The sequence below is a fragment of the Hemitrygon akajei genome, chromosome 6 (assembly GCF_048418815.1).
Source record: "Hemitrygon akajei chromosome 6, sHemAka1.3, whole genome shotgun sequence".
Taxonomy (NCBI): Eukaryota; Metazoa; Chordata; class Chondrichthyes; order Myliobatiformes; family Dasyatidae; genus Hemitrygon; species Hemitrygon akajei.
Genome location: NC_133129.1, coordinates 180,197,526 through 180,212,799, shown reverse-complemented (window position 1 = coordinate 180,212,799; position 15,274 = coordinate 180,197,526). Strand labels below are relative to the sequence as shown.

The 15,274-nt window shown below is 43.2% G+C and overlaps 1 protein-coding gene across 1 annotated transcript in view; it reads right to left on the bottom strand.

Moving 5' to 3' along the window:
- Positions 1-15,274, bottom strand: part of LOC140729730 (doublecortin domain-containing protein 1-like) — a 537,877-nt gene that overhangs the window by 42,871 nt on the left and 479,732 nt on the right. Inside the window, exons 35-37 of the mRNA XM_073049855.1 lie at positions 14,029-14,130; positions 8,529-8,665; positions 2,031-2,207 (exon numbers count right to left, since the gene is read on the bottom strand). Coding sequence (XP_072905956.1) covers positions 2,031-2,207; positions 8,529-8,665; positions 14,029-14,130 — 416 coding nt within the window. The remainder of the gene's footprint in view (positions 1-2,030; positions 2,208-8,528; positions 8,666-14,028; positions 14,131-15,274) is intronic.

Genomic DNA, 15,274 nt, shown 5'->3' with positions numbered 1-15,274 from the left:
AACCACTCTATATAACTATAATTTATACTGTCCTGATCACCATAATCAAAATTGTCCAGATCCTTAAGCTTGTACATTAATAACAAATGCATAAGGGTGAGGAACAGGACAATATTGATTACTTCACAAGTCAGCTGTGGCTCAGTGCAACATAAATGTTTATATAATTCAGAACATGTGTAGATCAGGTGGATGATGCCTGGGTTGAGTTGTCCTCCGACCGTGATGAATGATCGCTGGTACTGTAAAGTGACTGTGTCAACCACTGCACTACAGTGACTGTGGTATGTCCACTGAATGCTTGGTCTTTATATACTTTTTGATCATCTGATTCAACATCATTTCAGAAATGGAATTGTGATATGGGGAGGAAATCTCATCGCTGATTGGTTGAGTGTCGAACTTTGTTCATTGCCCGCAACAGCTCATAAATAGGATCAAGGTCTACATGATTGTTTACAGAACTGTTCATAGAAAACCACACTTCTAAAAATTCCCTTACGTACAGCGTTTGCTTGCACCATGACTTTCAATGATGCCCAGTTGGATTTGTGCCCTTCTCAAGCTTCATGATGGCAGAATATAGTTAAAATGGTAAAACTCTTGGCAGTGTGGAAGATCAGAGGGATCTTGGGGTCCGAGTCCATAGGACACTCAAAGCTGCTATGCAGGTTGACTCTGTAGTTAAGAAGGCATACAGTGCATTGGCCTTCATCAATTGTAAGATTGAGTTTAAGAGCTGAGAGGTAATGTTGCAGCTATATATTACCTTGGTCAGACCCCACTTGGAGTACTGTGCACAATTCTGGTTGCCTCACTACAAGAAGGACGTGGAAACCATAGAAAGGGTGCAGAGGAGATTTACAAGGATGTTGCCTGGATTGCTGAGCATGCCTTATGAGAATGGGTTGAGTGAACTCGACCTTTTCTCCTTGGAGCGACGGAGGATGAGAGGTGACCTGATAGAGGTGCACAAAATAATGAGAGGCATTGATTGTGTGGATAGTCAGAGGCTTTTCCCCAGGGCTGAAATGGATAGCACAAGAGGGCACAGTTTTAAGGTGCTTGGAAGTAGGTACAGAGGAGATATCAGAGGTAAGTTTTTTTATGCAGAAAGTGGTGAGTGTGTGGAATGGACTGCTGGTGGCAGTGATGGAGGTGGAAACGATAAGGTCTTTTAAGAGACTCCTGGATGGCTACATGGAGCTTAGAAAAATAGAGGGCTATGAGTAAAGCCTAGGTAGTTCTAAGGTAGGGACATGTTCGGCACAGCTTTGTGGGCTGAAGGGCCTGTATTGTGCTGTAGGTTTTCTATGTTTCTATGTGTTTTCTATGAAGAGTTGGTCATGCCACTTTACAGCCAGCTGATGTTCATAGACCCTTGTGGGTAGTTTTCTCCCAGTTTGGCAACGTAATATTTGCTGCAGTCCCCACATTTGATTTTGTAAACCACATTCGTCTTGTCTAATAGCTTGCTCAATACATTCGAAATATCTTGGAAATGATGACCTGACTGCTCCAAAAGCATAGATTTTCTGTCGTGATCAAGTAAACAGCAACATTGAGGCGAGTACTTTGCAGACCAAAAGAACAAACCAAGCTATTGCCAAGATTGGAGAACAACTCAACTCAACCAGCTCGTTCTATGGTTCAGCTGTGACTCTTCAGTACAGTAAGCATAACAATGGGTTTTTTAAATAAGGAATGCTACATTCTGCACTATGTCTTGGTGCTAGATTACCACAAACAGAAGGTAAGGTTCATTATAATGATGGTTTCTACACACTGTGGCTTCAGTGAATGCCAGATATTAAATGCATCAGATGTGGCCAATTATAATATAATAGGCAGCTCAGTGCAGTGTGGGCAATGGATGTACCTCATTAAGAGGTACCTAATAAAATGGCCTCTGAGTGCATACTTATTTTTGTGACTGAAATTGGTAATTGCTTACATGATTTCTCAGCACTGTTTGATCAAACATGGAAATAGTTAAGAGTTCATGATCTCAGAGAGGAAAGAGTGCTTACCTCTGGAATAGTCGTGCCCCAGGCGTACACTCCTTGATCAGGGTAATCACCATTTAGATATGCTAGAACTCTCTTGACATTTGGTTGACTGTACAGAAGCCTTTGATTGGAGACCATCTTGCTGAGAACTGATGGGCGTTCCTTCATTAGTATATTTTGGACTTCTGACAGATGCATCTAAGAGATAAGCGTGTTGGTATGTTAATACGTTAAGTCCATGTTAAGTCTGCACAGCTGTAATCGCAGAGAATGTCAGGCAGGAAAATGTTCAATGTCCAAACTAAGAAACTTGGAGATATTTTTCCTTAGCATGTAGGCTGAGGAAAGAGCGGCACCTGGAGCTGCAATCTACTTCATCAAGGCCCTTGCAGCTTATTGTCTACCTGCCCTGCACTTACTCTGAAACCTATATTCTACATTGTTTTTTCCTTTAATGTATTTATGTGTGGAATAATCTTACTGAAATGCAAACAAAATACTTTCACTGCATCTTGGTACAAATATTAATTAAGAATGCTTATGTATAGAGTTTAAAAGCGAGAAGAGTTTAAAAGGAGACGGTTATCTCTTCAGCAGTTTGATTGAGGCATAACTGCACAAGCACGTGGACGTCAGCCAGTTAGAACAGCGAGAAAAGTTTAAAAGGAGACAGCTTTATAGAGCAGGCACGGGAGGAGATGTAGGAGTAGAGGGAGACAGAGTAGGAGGGCTTTGGTTCAATTGGGCTTTGGCGAGATCGGGTCGAGGCAAGGTAGGTTGCCTGTGTAGAATACAGACAGGAAGTACGTGTGTGAGGCCAGTGTTCTGTGCTCGGTGTCAGATGTGCGAGGACCTGGAGACTCCCAGCCTCCCGGACAGCCTCACCTACACCAGGTGTGTTGAGCTGCAGCTCCTTAGGGACTGTGTTAGGGAACTGGAGATGCAGCTCAATGACTTTCATCTGGTCAGGGAGAGTGAGGAGGTGATATATAGGAGCTATAGGCAGGTAGTCACACCAGGCCCTCAGGAGACAGATAAGTGGGTAACAGACAGGAGAGGGAAGGGCAGGAATCAGATGCTACAGATACCCTTGTGGCTGTCCCCCTTAACAATAAGTACTCCTGCTTGAGTACTGTTGTGGGGGGACGGGCTACCTGGGGAAAGCAACAGTGGCCTCTCTGCACAGAAGGGTAGGAAAGGAAGAGGATGGCAGCAGTGATAGGGGACTCTATAGTTAGGGGGTCAGACAGGTGATTCTGTGGGTACAGGAAAGAAACACAGATGGTAGTTTGCCTCCCAGGTGCCAGGGTCCAGGATGTTTCTGATCACGTCCATGATATCCTGAAGTGGAAAGGAGAACAGCCAGAGGTCGTGGTACATATTGGTACCAACGACATAAGTAGGAAAAGGGAGGAGGTCCTGAAAACAGAATACAGGGAGTTAGGAAGGAAGTTGAGAAGCAGGACCTCAAAGGTAGTAATCTCGGGATTACTGCCTATGCCAAATGACAGTGAGTTTAGGAATAGGATGAGGTGGAGGATAAATGCGTGGCTGAGGGATTGGAGCAGGGGGCAGGGATTTAGATTTCTGGATCATTGGGACCTCTTTTGGGGCAGTTGTGACCTGTACAAAAAGGACAGGTTGCACTTGAATCTGAGGGGGACCAATATCCTGGCAGGGAGGAAGAGGTGGGTGGTTCACAAATAGAGAAAGCTTGGAGACAATGCGAGAGGGAGGGTAGGCAGGTGATAGAGAAGTGACACACTCAGACTGATGGTTTGAGATGTGTCTATTTTAATGAAAGGAGTATTATGAATAACATGGACGAGCTTGGAGTGTGGATCAGTATTTGGAGATATGATGTGGTGGCCATTACAGAGACTTGGATGGCTCAGGGACAGGAATGGTTACTTCAAGTGCCAGGTTTTAGATGCTTCAGAAAGGACAAGGAGGGAAGCAAAAGAGGTGGGGTCCTAGCACTGTTGATCAGAGATAGTGTCACAGCTGCAGAAAAGGAGGAAGTCATGGAGGGATTGTCAACTGAGTCTCTGTGGGTGGAATTTAGGAACAGGAAGAGGTCAATAAGTCTACTGCATGTTTTTTATAGACCACCCAATAGTAACAGGGACATAGAGGAGCAGATGGGGAAGCAGATTCTGGAAAGGTGTAATAATAACAGGGTTGTCGTGGTGGGAGATTTTAATTTCCCAAATATCGATTGGCATCTCCCTACAGCAAGGGGTTTAGATGGGTTGGAGTTCATTAGGTGTGTTTAGGAAGGTTTTCTGACACAATATATAGATAAGCCTACAAGAGGAGAGACTGTACTTGATCTGGTATTGGGAAATGAACCTGGTCAGATTTGTGGATCCAGAACTGGCTTGCCCACAGAAGGCAAAGAGTGGTTGTAGACAGGTCATATTCTGCTTGGAGGTGAGTGACAAGAGGTGTATCATCTGTTCTGGGACCCCTACTCTTCATGATTTTTGTAAATGACCTGGATGAGGAAGTGGAAGAATGGGTTAGTAAATTTGCTGATGATACAAAGGTTGGAGGTGTTGTGGATAGTGTGGAGGGCTGTCAGAGGTTACAGTGGGACATTGATAGGATGCAAAACTGGGCTGAGAAGTGGCAGATGGAGTTCCACCCAGTTAAGTGTGAAGTGGTTCATTTTGGTAGGTCAAATATAATGGCAGAATATAGTATTAATGCTAAGACTCTTACTAGCGTGGAGGAGCAGAGGGATCTTGGGGTCCAAGTCCATAGGACACTCAAAGCTGCTGCGCAGGTTGACTCTGTGGTTAAGAAAGCATATGGTGCATTGGCCTTAAAGTTCTGAGATGCAACGGCACTTGGAGTCCTCGTGCAGGATACCCTTAAGGTTAACCTCCAGGTTGAGTCGGTGGTGAAGAAGGCGAATGCAATGTTGGCATTCATTTCTAGAGAAATAGAGTATAGGAGCAGGGATGTGATGTTGAGGTTCTATAAGGCACTGGTAAGACCTCACTTGGAATACCGTGTGCAGTTTTGGGCTCCTTATTTAAGAAAGGATGTGCTGACATTGGAGGGGGTTCAGAGAAGATTCACTAGAATGATTCCGGGAACGAGAGGGTTAATATATGAGGAACGTTTGACCGCTCATGGACTGTACTCCTTGGAGTTTAGAAGAATGAGGGGGGACCTCATAGAAACATTTCGAATGTTGAAAGGCATGGACAGAGTGGATGTGACAAAGTTGTTTCTCACGGTGGGGGAGTCTAGTAGAAGAGGACATGACTTGAGGATTGCAGGGCGCCCATTCAGAACAGAGATGTGAAAAAAAAATTTTAGCCAGAGGGTGGTGAATCTATGGAATTTGTTGCCATGGGCGGCAGTGGAGGCCAAGTCATTGGGTGTATTTAAATCAAAGATTGATAGGTATCTGAGTAGTCAGGGCATCAAAGGTTATGGTGATAATAGACAATGGACAGTAGGTGCAGGAGTAGGCTATTCGGCCCTTCCAGCCAGCACCGCCATTCACTGTGATCATGGCTGATCATCCACAATCAGTACCCCGTTCCTGCCCTCTCCCCATACCCCTTGATCCCGCTATCAATAAGAGCTCTATCTAACTCTCTCTTGAATGCATCCAGAGACTTGGCCTCCACTGACTTCTCGGGCAGAGCATTCCACATATCCACCACTCTCTGGGTGAAAAAGTTTTTCCGCATCTCAGTTCTAAATGACCTACCCCTTATTCTTAAACTGTGGCCTCTAGTTCTGGACTCACCCATGAGCGGGAACATGCTTCCTGCCTCCAGCGTGTCCAATCCCTTAATAATCTTATATGTTTCAATCAGATCCCCTCTCATTCTTCTAAATTCCAGTGTATACAAGCCCAGTCGCTCCAATCTTTCAACATATGACAGTCCCGCCATTCCAGGAATTAATCTTGCGAATCTACGCTGCACTCCCTCAATAGCAAGAATGTCCTTCCTCAAATTTGGAGACCAAAACTGCACACAATACTCCAGGAGGAGGAAGGCGGGGGAATGGGACTAAAGGGGAGATTGGATCAGCTCGTGATGAAATAGTGGAGCAGACTCCATGGGCCGAATGGCCGACTTCTGCTCCTTTGTTTTGTTTTATGGTCTAATCAATCATGGGATTGAGTTTAGTAGCTGAGAGGTAATATTACAGCTAATTAGGACCCTGGTCAGACCCCACTTTGAGTGCTGTGCCCAGTTCTGGTCGCCTCAATACAGGAAGGATGTGGAAGCCATAGAAAGGGTGCAGAGGAGATTTACAGGGATATTGCCTGGATTGGGGAGCATGCCTTATGAAAACAGGCTGAGTGCACCTTTTCTCCTTGGAGCAAAGGAGGATGAGAGGTGACCTGATAGTGGTGTATAAGACGATAAGAGGCATTGATCGTGTGGATAGTTAGAGGCTTTTTCCCAGGGCTGAAATGGTTGCCACAAGAGGACACAGATTTAAGGTGCTGGGGAGTAGGTACAGAGGAGATATCAGGGGTAAGTTTTTTACTCAGAGTGGTGAGGGCACGGAATGGGCTGCCAGCAACGGTGGTGGAGGCGAATATGATAGGGTCTCTTAAGAGTCTTTTAGATAGGTACACAGAGCTTAGAGCAATAGAAGGCTATGGGGAAGTCTAGTACCGGTAATTGTGCGCTGTAACAGCTGTTCGGTAGTGCTTGCACAGTACCAAGCAGAACAGCAGAAGGTAGGGATATGTTTGGCACAACTTTGTGGGCCGAAGGGCCTGTATTGTGCTGTAGGTTTTCTGTGTTTCTAAAAATGCTAACATTGCACTTACCTTTTTCACCACTGATTCAACCTGCAAGTTAACCTTTAAGGAATCCTACACGAGGACTCCCAAGTCTCTTTGCCCTCCATTTAGAAAATAGTCTACACTTTTATTTCTTCTACCAAAGTGCATGGTCACACACTGTTTTCTATCTGCCATTTCTTTGCCCACTCTCCAAATCTAAGATTGCTTCCTCCCTGCTTCCTCAACACTACTTGTCCATCCATCTATTTTTGTATCATCCACAAACTTGTCCACAAAGCCATCAATTAAGTCATCCAAATCATCGACATATAAATACAAAGAAGTGGTCCCAACACTGACCCCTGCAGAACACCATTAATGACCGGTAGTTAATCAGAAAAGGCTTCCTTTATTCCCACTCTTTACCTCCTGCCAATCAGCCAATCCTCTATCAATGCTAGAATCTTTCCTGTAATACTATGGGCTTGTAGCTTGTTCAGCAGCCATGTGTGGTACTTTGTCAAAGCCCTTCTGAAAATCCATTACAGAACATCCACCGATTCTCCTTTGTCTATTCTACTTGTTATTTCCTCAAATAATTCCAAACAGATTTTTCTGGCAAGATTTTCCCTTGAGGAAACCATGCGGGCTATGGCCTATTTTATCACGTTCCTCGAAGTACCCTGAGACCTTATCCTTAACAATCAACTCCAACATTTTCCCAACCACTGAGGTCAGACTAAGTGGCCTATAATATCCCTTATTCTGCATCCCTCCCTTCTTGAAGAGTGGAGTGACATTTGCAATTTTCCAGTCCTCCAGAACTATGCCAGATTTTTAGACTTGGTAATGGGTTCAGGTTTGACTTCAATGTATGGATGCACATTGGGTAACTTTCTACCTATATGAATGCCATTGCCTGCATCAAGCATTCAAGATCATAAAATGATGTAGATGTAAAGCACAATGACAGATATTATCCAAATCTCAATAAAGCATTTACAACCATGCCAATGTAAACTTCTCCCTTTATTATCCCTCAGTTTCAGACCACCAAACTATTCACAGCATTTTCAACTTCCCCGTCACTATTCAGATACAATCAGAATCAGAATCATGTTTTTATTGTCTCTGTCTTACATGATGTAACCATTGGGTAGAGGAGCAACATCTTGTATTCTGTTTGGGTACCCGCCAACCTGATGGCATGAGTATCAATTTCTCCATCCGGTAAACAATTTTTGCTACCCCCTCCCTCTAATCCCCAATCTGACCTTTTACATCTGCCTATATCTTCCGCTGGGTACCCTCCCCCTTCCATTTCTCCTATGGTCCAGTTTCCTCTTCCATCAGAATCCTTCTTCTCCAGCCCTTGAACTTTCTCACCCTCCTGGCTTCACCTATCACCTTCCAGTTTGCCTCTTACCCCATTCCCCACCTCTTTATTCTGGCATCCTTCCCTTCCTTCTCAGCCCTGATGAAGGGTCTCAGCCCAAAATATCGACTGTTTATTCATTTCCATAGATGCTGCCTGACCTGCCAAGCTCCTCCAGCATTTTTTGAGTGTTGCTTCAGATTTCCAGCATCTGCAGACTTAATGATGTGATATTTGTTGTTCTGTAGCAGCAGTGCAGTGTAAAGACACAAATGTGCTTTAAGCTACAATGACAGGATCCCTCATAGCAGGCTAATCCAGAAGGTTATGAATTTTAGTCTTAAATGGGGACAGAAGCAAAGAAATGGCCACCTACCTCCATGTTCTGTACATCCTCCGTGAGTCTTACTTCCTCTGGGGAAGGCTCCGTCCACCCACCCTCCACTAACACAGGCTGAACCGGACACTTTGTTGGAACCATGTTGGCAGGGTCCATTGATCCCACCCGCCTCCCTGTGAAAAACATTTGTAATGGAAATATTTTAAAATTCAGTACATGTTCTTTTCCTGATTCGGCAAAGGAGTACCCACGTACGTACCTGCAAACAAAGGAGTCACTATACATGTGTTAAACCACAAGAAATCACTTTATTAGAATGAATACAAATGCAATACAGAGAGAAAAACAAAAGATTACTGAACGAGTCATACAGAGACGACCATAATACTTGTTGGTCCATGGCCTCCTTGTGTGGTCAGATGAGGCCACACTCAGGGTGGAACAGCAACACCTTACATTCCACCTGGGTAGCCTCCAACCTGATGACATGAACATCAGTTTCTCCTTCCAGTAATTCTTCCCCTCTCACTTCCCTCTTCTTCTAATCCCCACTCTGGTCTCACTTCCCCTGGTTCCCCTACTCCATCCCTTTTTCCTTTGGTCCACTCTCCTCTCCTATCAGATTCCTTCATCTCCAGCCCTTTATCTTTCCCACCCACCTGGCCTCACCTATCACCTTCTAGCTATCCTCCTTCCCCTCCCCCCCCCCACCTTTTTATTCTGGTGTCTTCCCCCTTCCTTTTCAGTCCTGAGGAAGGGTCTCGGCCTAAAATATTGACTGTTTATTCATTTCAAAAGATGCTGCCTGACCATCTGAGTTACTCCAGCATTTTGTGTGTGTTGCTTTGCATGCCCAGCATCTGCAGAATCTCTCGTGTCCATAGCACTTATAATCCACCTAATGAGCCAACCTGCACAATATTAGAGGGGAAGCACAGATCCTCTCACAACCTCTCACTCATCTCTATCTCTCTTTCTCTCCCTCCCTCCCCCTCTCCCTTTCCCTCTCTCTCTTCCTCTCTCCAACTCCCTCAATGTACTTCTCCCTACATAAGAACACAAGACATAGGCACAGAATTAGGCCATTCAGCCCATCCAGTCTGCTCCACCATTCCATCATGGCTGATCCTTTTCTCCCCTCCTCAGTCCCATTCCCCAGCTTTCTCTCTGTAGAAGCCATGTTGAATCAAGAACCTATCAAGCTTTGTCTTTTCACATTTACTTCGCCTAGTTCTTTCAACATTTGAAAAGTTTCAATGAGATCTCCATCTTCCTTCTAAATTCCAGCAAATACAGACCCAGAGCTATCAAGTGTCCCTCATATGATAACCTTTTCATTCCTGGAATCATCCTTGTGAACCTCCTCTGGATCCTCTCCAATGCCAGCGCATCATTTCTTAGATAAGGTGCCCAAAACTGTTCACAATACACCAGTGCCTTATAAAACCTCAGCATCATATCCCTGCTCTTGTATTCAAGACCCCTTGAAATGAATGCTAACATTGCATTTACCTTCCTCACCACCGACTCAACCTGCAAGTTAACCTTTAGCGTGCTCTGCACACGGACTCCCAAGTCCCTTTGTAGCTCAGACTTTTGGATTTTTCTCCCCATTTAGAAAATCGTTTGCACATTTATTTCTTCTGTGAAAATACATGACCATGCATTTTCCAACATTGTATTTCACTTACCACTCTCTTGCCCATTCTCCTAATCTGCCCTTCTGCAGCCTTCCTGCAACACTACCTGCCCCTCCACCAGTCTTCATATCATCTGCAAACTTAGCAACAAAGCCAACTATTCCATCATCTAAATTATTGATTTAGAGCATTAAAAAAAGTGGTCCCAATACCGACACCTGCTCTCCAATTCTTTCAACTAGTACTAATTGTGACCCAGCATAAGAGATGATTCTACCCTTACAGAAAGAAATTGTCCCTTCTGTACCCTTCAGAACATGAAAATAACTATTACCCCAGTACCATAAGACACCATTTGGTACCTGTACCCGCACAATCACAAACATGTTTTCATCATTATCTACTCTCAAGGCTGTAGACTTGTACTCCTTTAACTTCCACAAAACTATCCCACTCCGGTTTAATCCCATTTTCTCTCACAGACTTCCATTTCATTAATTAACTTATTCAATTTAAAGATACAGTTTTCTCTTACAGACTTCCATTTAATTACTTGATTTACTTAATGATACAGTTCCAAACAGGCCCCTTCAGCCCAATGAGCTCCCCCAGTTCAACCGTAGACTAATCACGGGACAAGTTACAATGACCAATTAACCTACCAACCAGTACATCTTTGGGCTATGGGAGGAAACCAGAGCTCCTGAAGAAAACCCACACTATCACAGGGAGAAACATACAAATTCCTTATGGAACTCCAAACTCTGATGCCTGAAGCTGTGATACTGTCGCGCTAACCACTACGTTTCTGTGGTGACCATTTTTTTTTTAGCATATAACCAGGAGGAATCACATTTAACTCTTTCCTTACAACACCGAAGCAACATAACCCCCCGACACTTTCTCAAATAATTTACACATGGATTCAAAAGAAGGAGGAAATGAGCCTGATTTTAAATAGGGGGCCTCAAAGAGAACACTACACTATGATTTTCATGGGCACATTTGGTTGGGTTGGCTCAGAGGGCATCATTACTGAATTCAAAGTTCAAAGTAAATTCATTATCAAAGTACGTATATATTATTATATACTACTGAGAATTATTTTTTGCAGGCACTTACAGAAAAAAAGTTTTGCAAAAAACTATATATAAGCATACAAAGACCAGCAAATAATATGCAAAAGAGGATAAACATCAAAATTCTGAGAACATGAATTATAAAGAGTTCTTGAAAGTGAGTCTTTAAATTGTACAATGCGTTTGGTTAGCTTGGTAGTGTTGTGGCTAGCACAACGCTTTACAGTACCAGTGACCTGGGTTCAATTCACCACAGTACATAAGAAGTTTGTACGTTCTCCCCATGACTGCATGGGTTTCCTCTGGGTGCTCCAGTTTCCTCCCTCAGTCCAAGGACAGACCATTTGGTAGGTTAATTGGTCATTGTAAATTGTCCTACGATTAGGCTCGGGTTAAATTGGGGGACTGCTGGGCGGTGCAGCTCGAGGGGCCTGAAGGCCTGTTCTGTGCTGGATCTCAATAAATAAATAAACAATTCAGAGAATGATGATTGAAGTTGTCCACATCAGTTCAAGAGCTTAATGGTTGTAGGGTAATAACTGTTGCTGAACCTGATGGTGGTGGTGACTGAAACACGGAGGCATAGTGGTTAGTGTAACTCTTTACAATGCCAGCGATCGTGCTCCAATCCCACCACTATCTGTAAGGTATTTAAATGTTCTCTCCGTGACCATGTAGGTTTCCTCTAGGTGCTTTGGTTTCCTCCCACATTCCAATGACGTGCGGGTTAGACGAGCTGTGTGCGTGCTATGTGGATGCCAGAAGTGTAGTGAAAATTGCAGGCTGCCCCCAGCACATCCTTAGACTGTGTTGGTCGTTGACGTAAAACGTTGCATTTCACTGTATGTTTCAATGATCAGCGGACATCTGACAATAAAACTAATTTCTAAATCTTTATCTGACATCTGTACCTCCTGCCCACTGGTAATAGCAAGAAGAGGGCATGGCCTGGATGGTGGGGGTCTTTGATAATCGATGTCAGTTTGTTGCAACACTCCATGCTATTACCCCTCAACCATCAGGCTTCTGAACCAGAGTGGATAACTTCACTCATCCCAGCACTGAACTGATTCCACAACTATTAAAGACTCTAAAATTTATGTTCTCAGAATTTATGTTTTTTTTTTGTAATTATTATTATGTTCTTTTTCTTTTTGTATTTGAATAATCTGTTGTCTTTTGCACATTGATTGTCTGTCTTTGCGTACAGCTTTTCCTTGATTCTATTGAGTTTCATTGTATTTACTGTGAATGCCCACAAGAAAATGGATCTTGAGAGATGACATTCTCTCAGTAGTCACCTTATTAAGTACACCTGCATAATTATGCAAATATCTGATATGTTTCTAGTAAGATGGCGGCATACTAGGATGCAGCCAACAACAGGAGTTGCTTTTCATTCTTTACATCTTTTTTATAATTGCAAGACTCTGCTTATTATCTGGAATATTGAGTACTAGCGAGTTGCTGGATAGCGGTAGAGCTGGGCTCGTTGTGCACCGTGTTACAGCATGTTTCATCCACTCAAGGAAGAGGCATCATAGGTAGTGCCTGGTCCAACAGATGGTGTGGTGATTGACCTGGACGTTTTGTTGTCATTGCAAGACCCTGTTGGACATTGGTAATGTAGAATACTAAAAGTCCAACTCGTAGGTTCATTGGCGAGACCAACAGTGGGGGAGCTGTGTGGCCTTGGTTGTGCCACGGACCAGGCCTTTATGCCTGGGGTCAGCTGTTGCAGCTAACGAGGAAGGAGACACCAGAGCTGGCTGTATGCCGTTGGATTTAGCGCTGAATTGGGAGGCGCAGTTTGGCCCTCCAGTGTTCGCTCAGTAGAAGATAAGCTGGATAGTGTTCATCTGTAGCTGCACTGCATGATATGAGGAATTGCTGCGGCTTGTTCTTGCAGAAATGTGGCTCCAGGACAATGTCCATGCATCATCAATCTGCAGGCATGACACCCGGGGCCTTGGGCTATATTATTATTTTTATATTATTTTTTGTAACAGTATGTTTTTCTGCTATAATAATTATATGTGCTCTATATGTTGTGTGTGAGTGTTGGTTCTGTGTTTTGCACCTTGGCCCCAGGGGATCGCTGTTTTGTTTGGCTGTGTTCATGGATATGATTAATGACAATTAATCGTGAACGTGAAACAAATCAGCCAATAATGTGGCAGCAACTCACACATAAAAGCATTCATACATAGTCAAGATGTACAGTTATTGTGCAGACCAAGCATGGGAATAGGGAAGAAATGTGATCTAAATGACTTTGGCCCTGGAATGACCGTAGGAGCCAGACAGGGTGGTTTGAGTATCTCAGAAACTGCTGATCTCCTGGGATTTTCACGCACAACAGTTTCTAGAGTTCACAGAGAATGGTGTGAGAAACAAAAAAGCATCCAGTGAGCGGAAGTTCTGTCAGTGAAAATGCCTTCTTAATTAGAGAGCTCAGAGGAGAATGGCCAGACTAGTTCAAGCTGACAGTAACTCAGATAACCACATATTACAATGGTGGTGTGCAGAAAAGCATCTCTGAATGTACCACATGTCAAACTTTGAAAGTGGTGGACCACAGGAGCAGAAGACCACAAACATACAGTCAATGGACATTTTACTAGATACAGTAGGTATCACATCATGTGGCCGCTGAACGTATATGTACTTTGATAATAAATTTACTTTTAACTTAGAGACATACTCAGTGGTGGGGAGGACTTTGCCTGTGATGGACTGATGTGAATAGAACTCAGGAAGTGAATAACCTAAGAGAGCTTAACCTAAGGATACAGAGTCCCCTTTCAAGTTCATTACCTTGAAGGTGGCGTATCTTGTGCTTCATCATATCAAGATCAGAGAGAAACTTCTCCTTCTGCAGCCACTGTTTTCGTTGCATCCTCAGTCTTTTGTTCGACTCTGAAATTTAACAACAGCTGTAGTTACCATTTCACTGAATGCAGAAGAGTAGATTAACATGATAAAGCCATTTTTATAAATTACTCATACACCAGAGCTGCTTTAAAATTAAGGCTTACTTGGCAAAGAAGATGCTGATTCGAAGGAGTTTATTCTGTGTTAGCAGATCTCCCGAGGACTTAGCCACGATAACTGAGAAACTGATGTGAATCCACTTGTCTGCCCCAAGGGGCAAACTTCCCAATTTGTTAGGGCTAACATGAAAAGATGAAGTGGAAGACTCTGTATCTATTTCTGCTCAGGGAGACTGGGGGAGTATAATGCTCTCCAATTCAAGATTCAAGATCGTTTATTGTCATTCGTCAGTACACGAGCGTAAAGGAGAACAAAATGATTGTTACTCTGGATCCAAATCAGCCATAAAATAAATATAATAAGCATAAAGAACATATAGAAACACAATAAATATAAATACATATGATTAGCTTATATACATAGATAGATAGTATGTCCATAAAGTGACACTAGACACAGGAGTGTCTGTACAGAAGGTAACTGACAGGAAATGATGAAGCAGTGATGGTTGGAGTGGAGAGGTGGTTTAGTGAGTAGAGGTGGACTGGTGGTCCTGGTGTGGATGCCATGTAGCCTCCTTCTTAATGTATATAAAAAATCTTATGTACTTATATTTATTGTGTTTTCATTGTGTTCTTTATGTTACTCTGTTTCAGGTCCAGAGTAACAATTATTTTGCTCATCTTTACACTGTGTACTGGAAATGACATTAAACAATCTTAAATCTTGAATATGAATCAGAGTCAGGTTTATTATCACCGGCATGTGTCGTGAAATTTATTAAGCAAACACGAGGAAATCTGCAGATGCTGGAAATTCAAACAACAACACACACAAAATGCTGGTGGAACACAGCAGGCCAGGCAGCATCTATAGGGAGAAGCGCTGTCGACGTTTCGGGCCGAGACCCTTCGTCAGGACTAACCGAAAGGAAAGATAGTAAGAGATTTGAAAGTAGTGGTGAAATTTATTAACTTAGCAGCAGCAGTTCAATGCAATACATGATAATATAGAAAGAACAAAAAAAAGTAAATTGATTACGGTAAGTATATATGTAAATGTATATTAA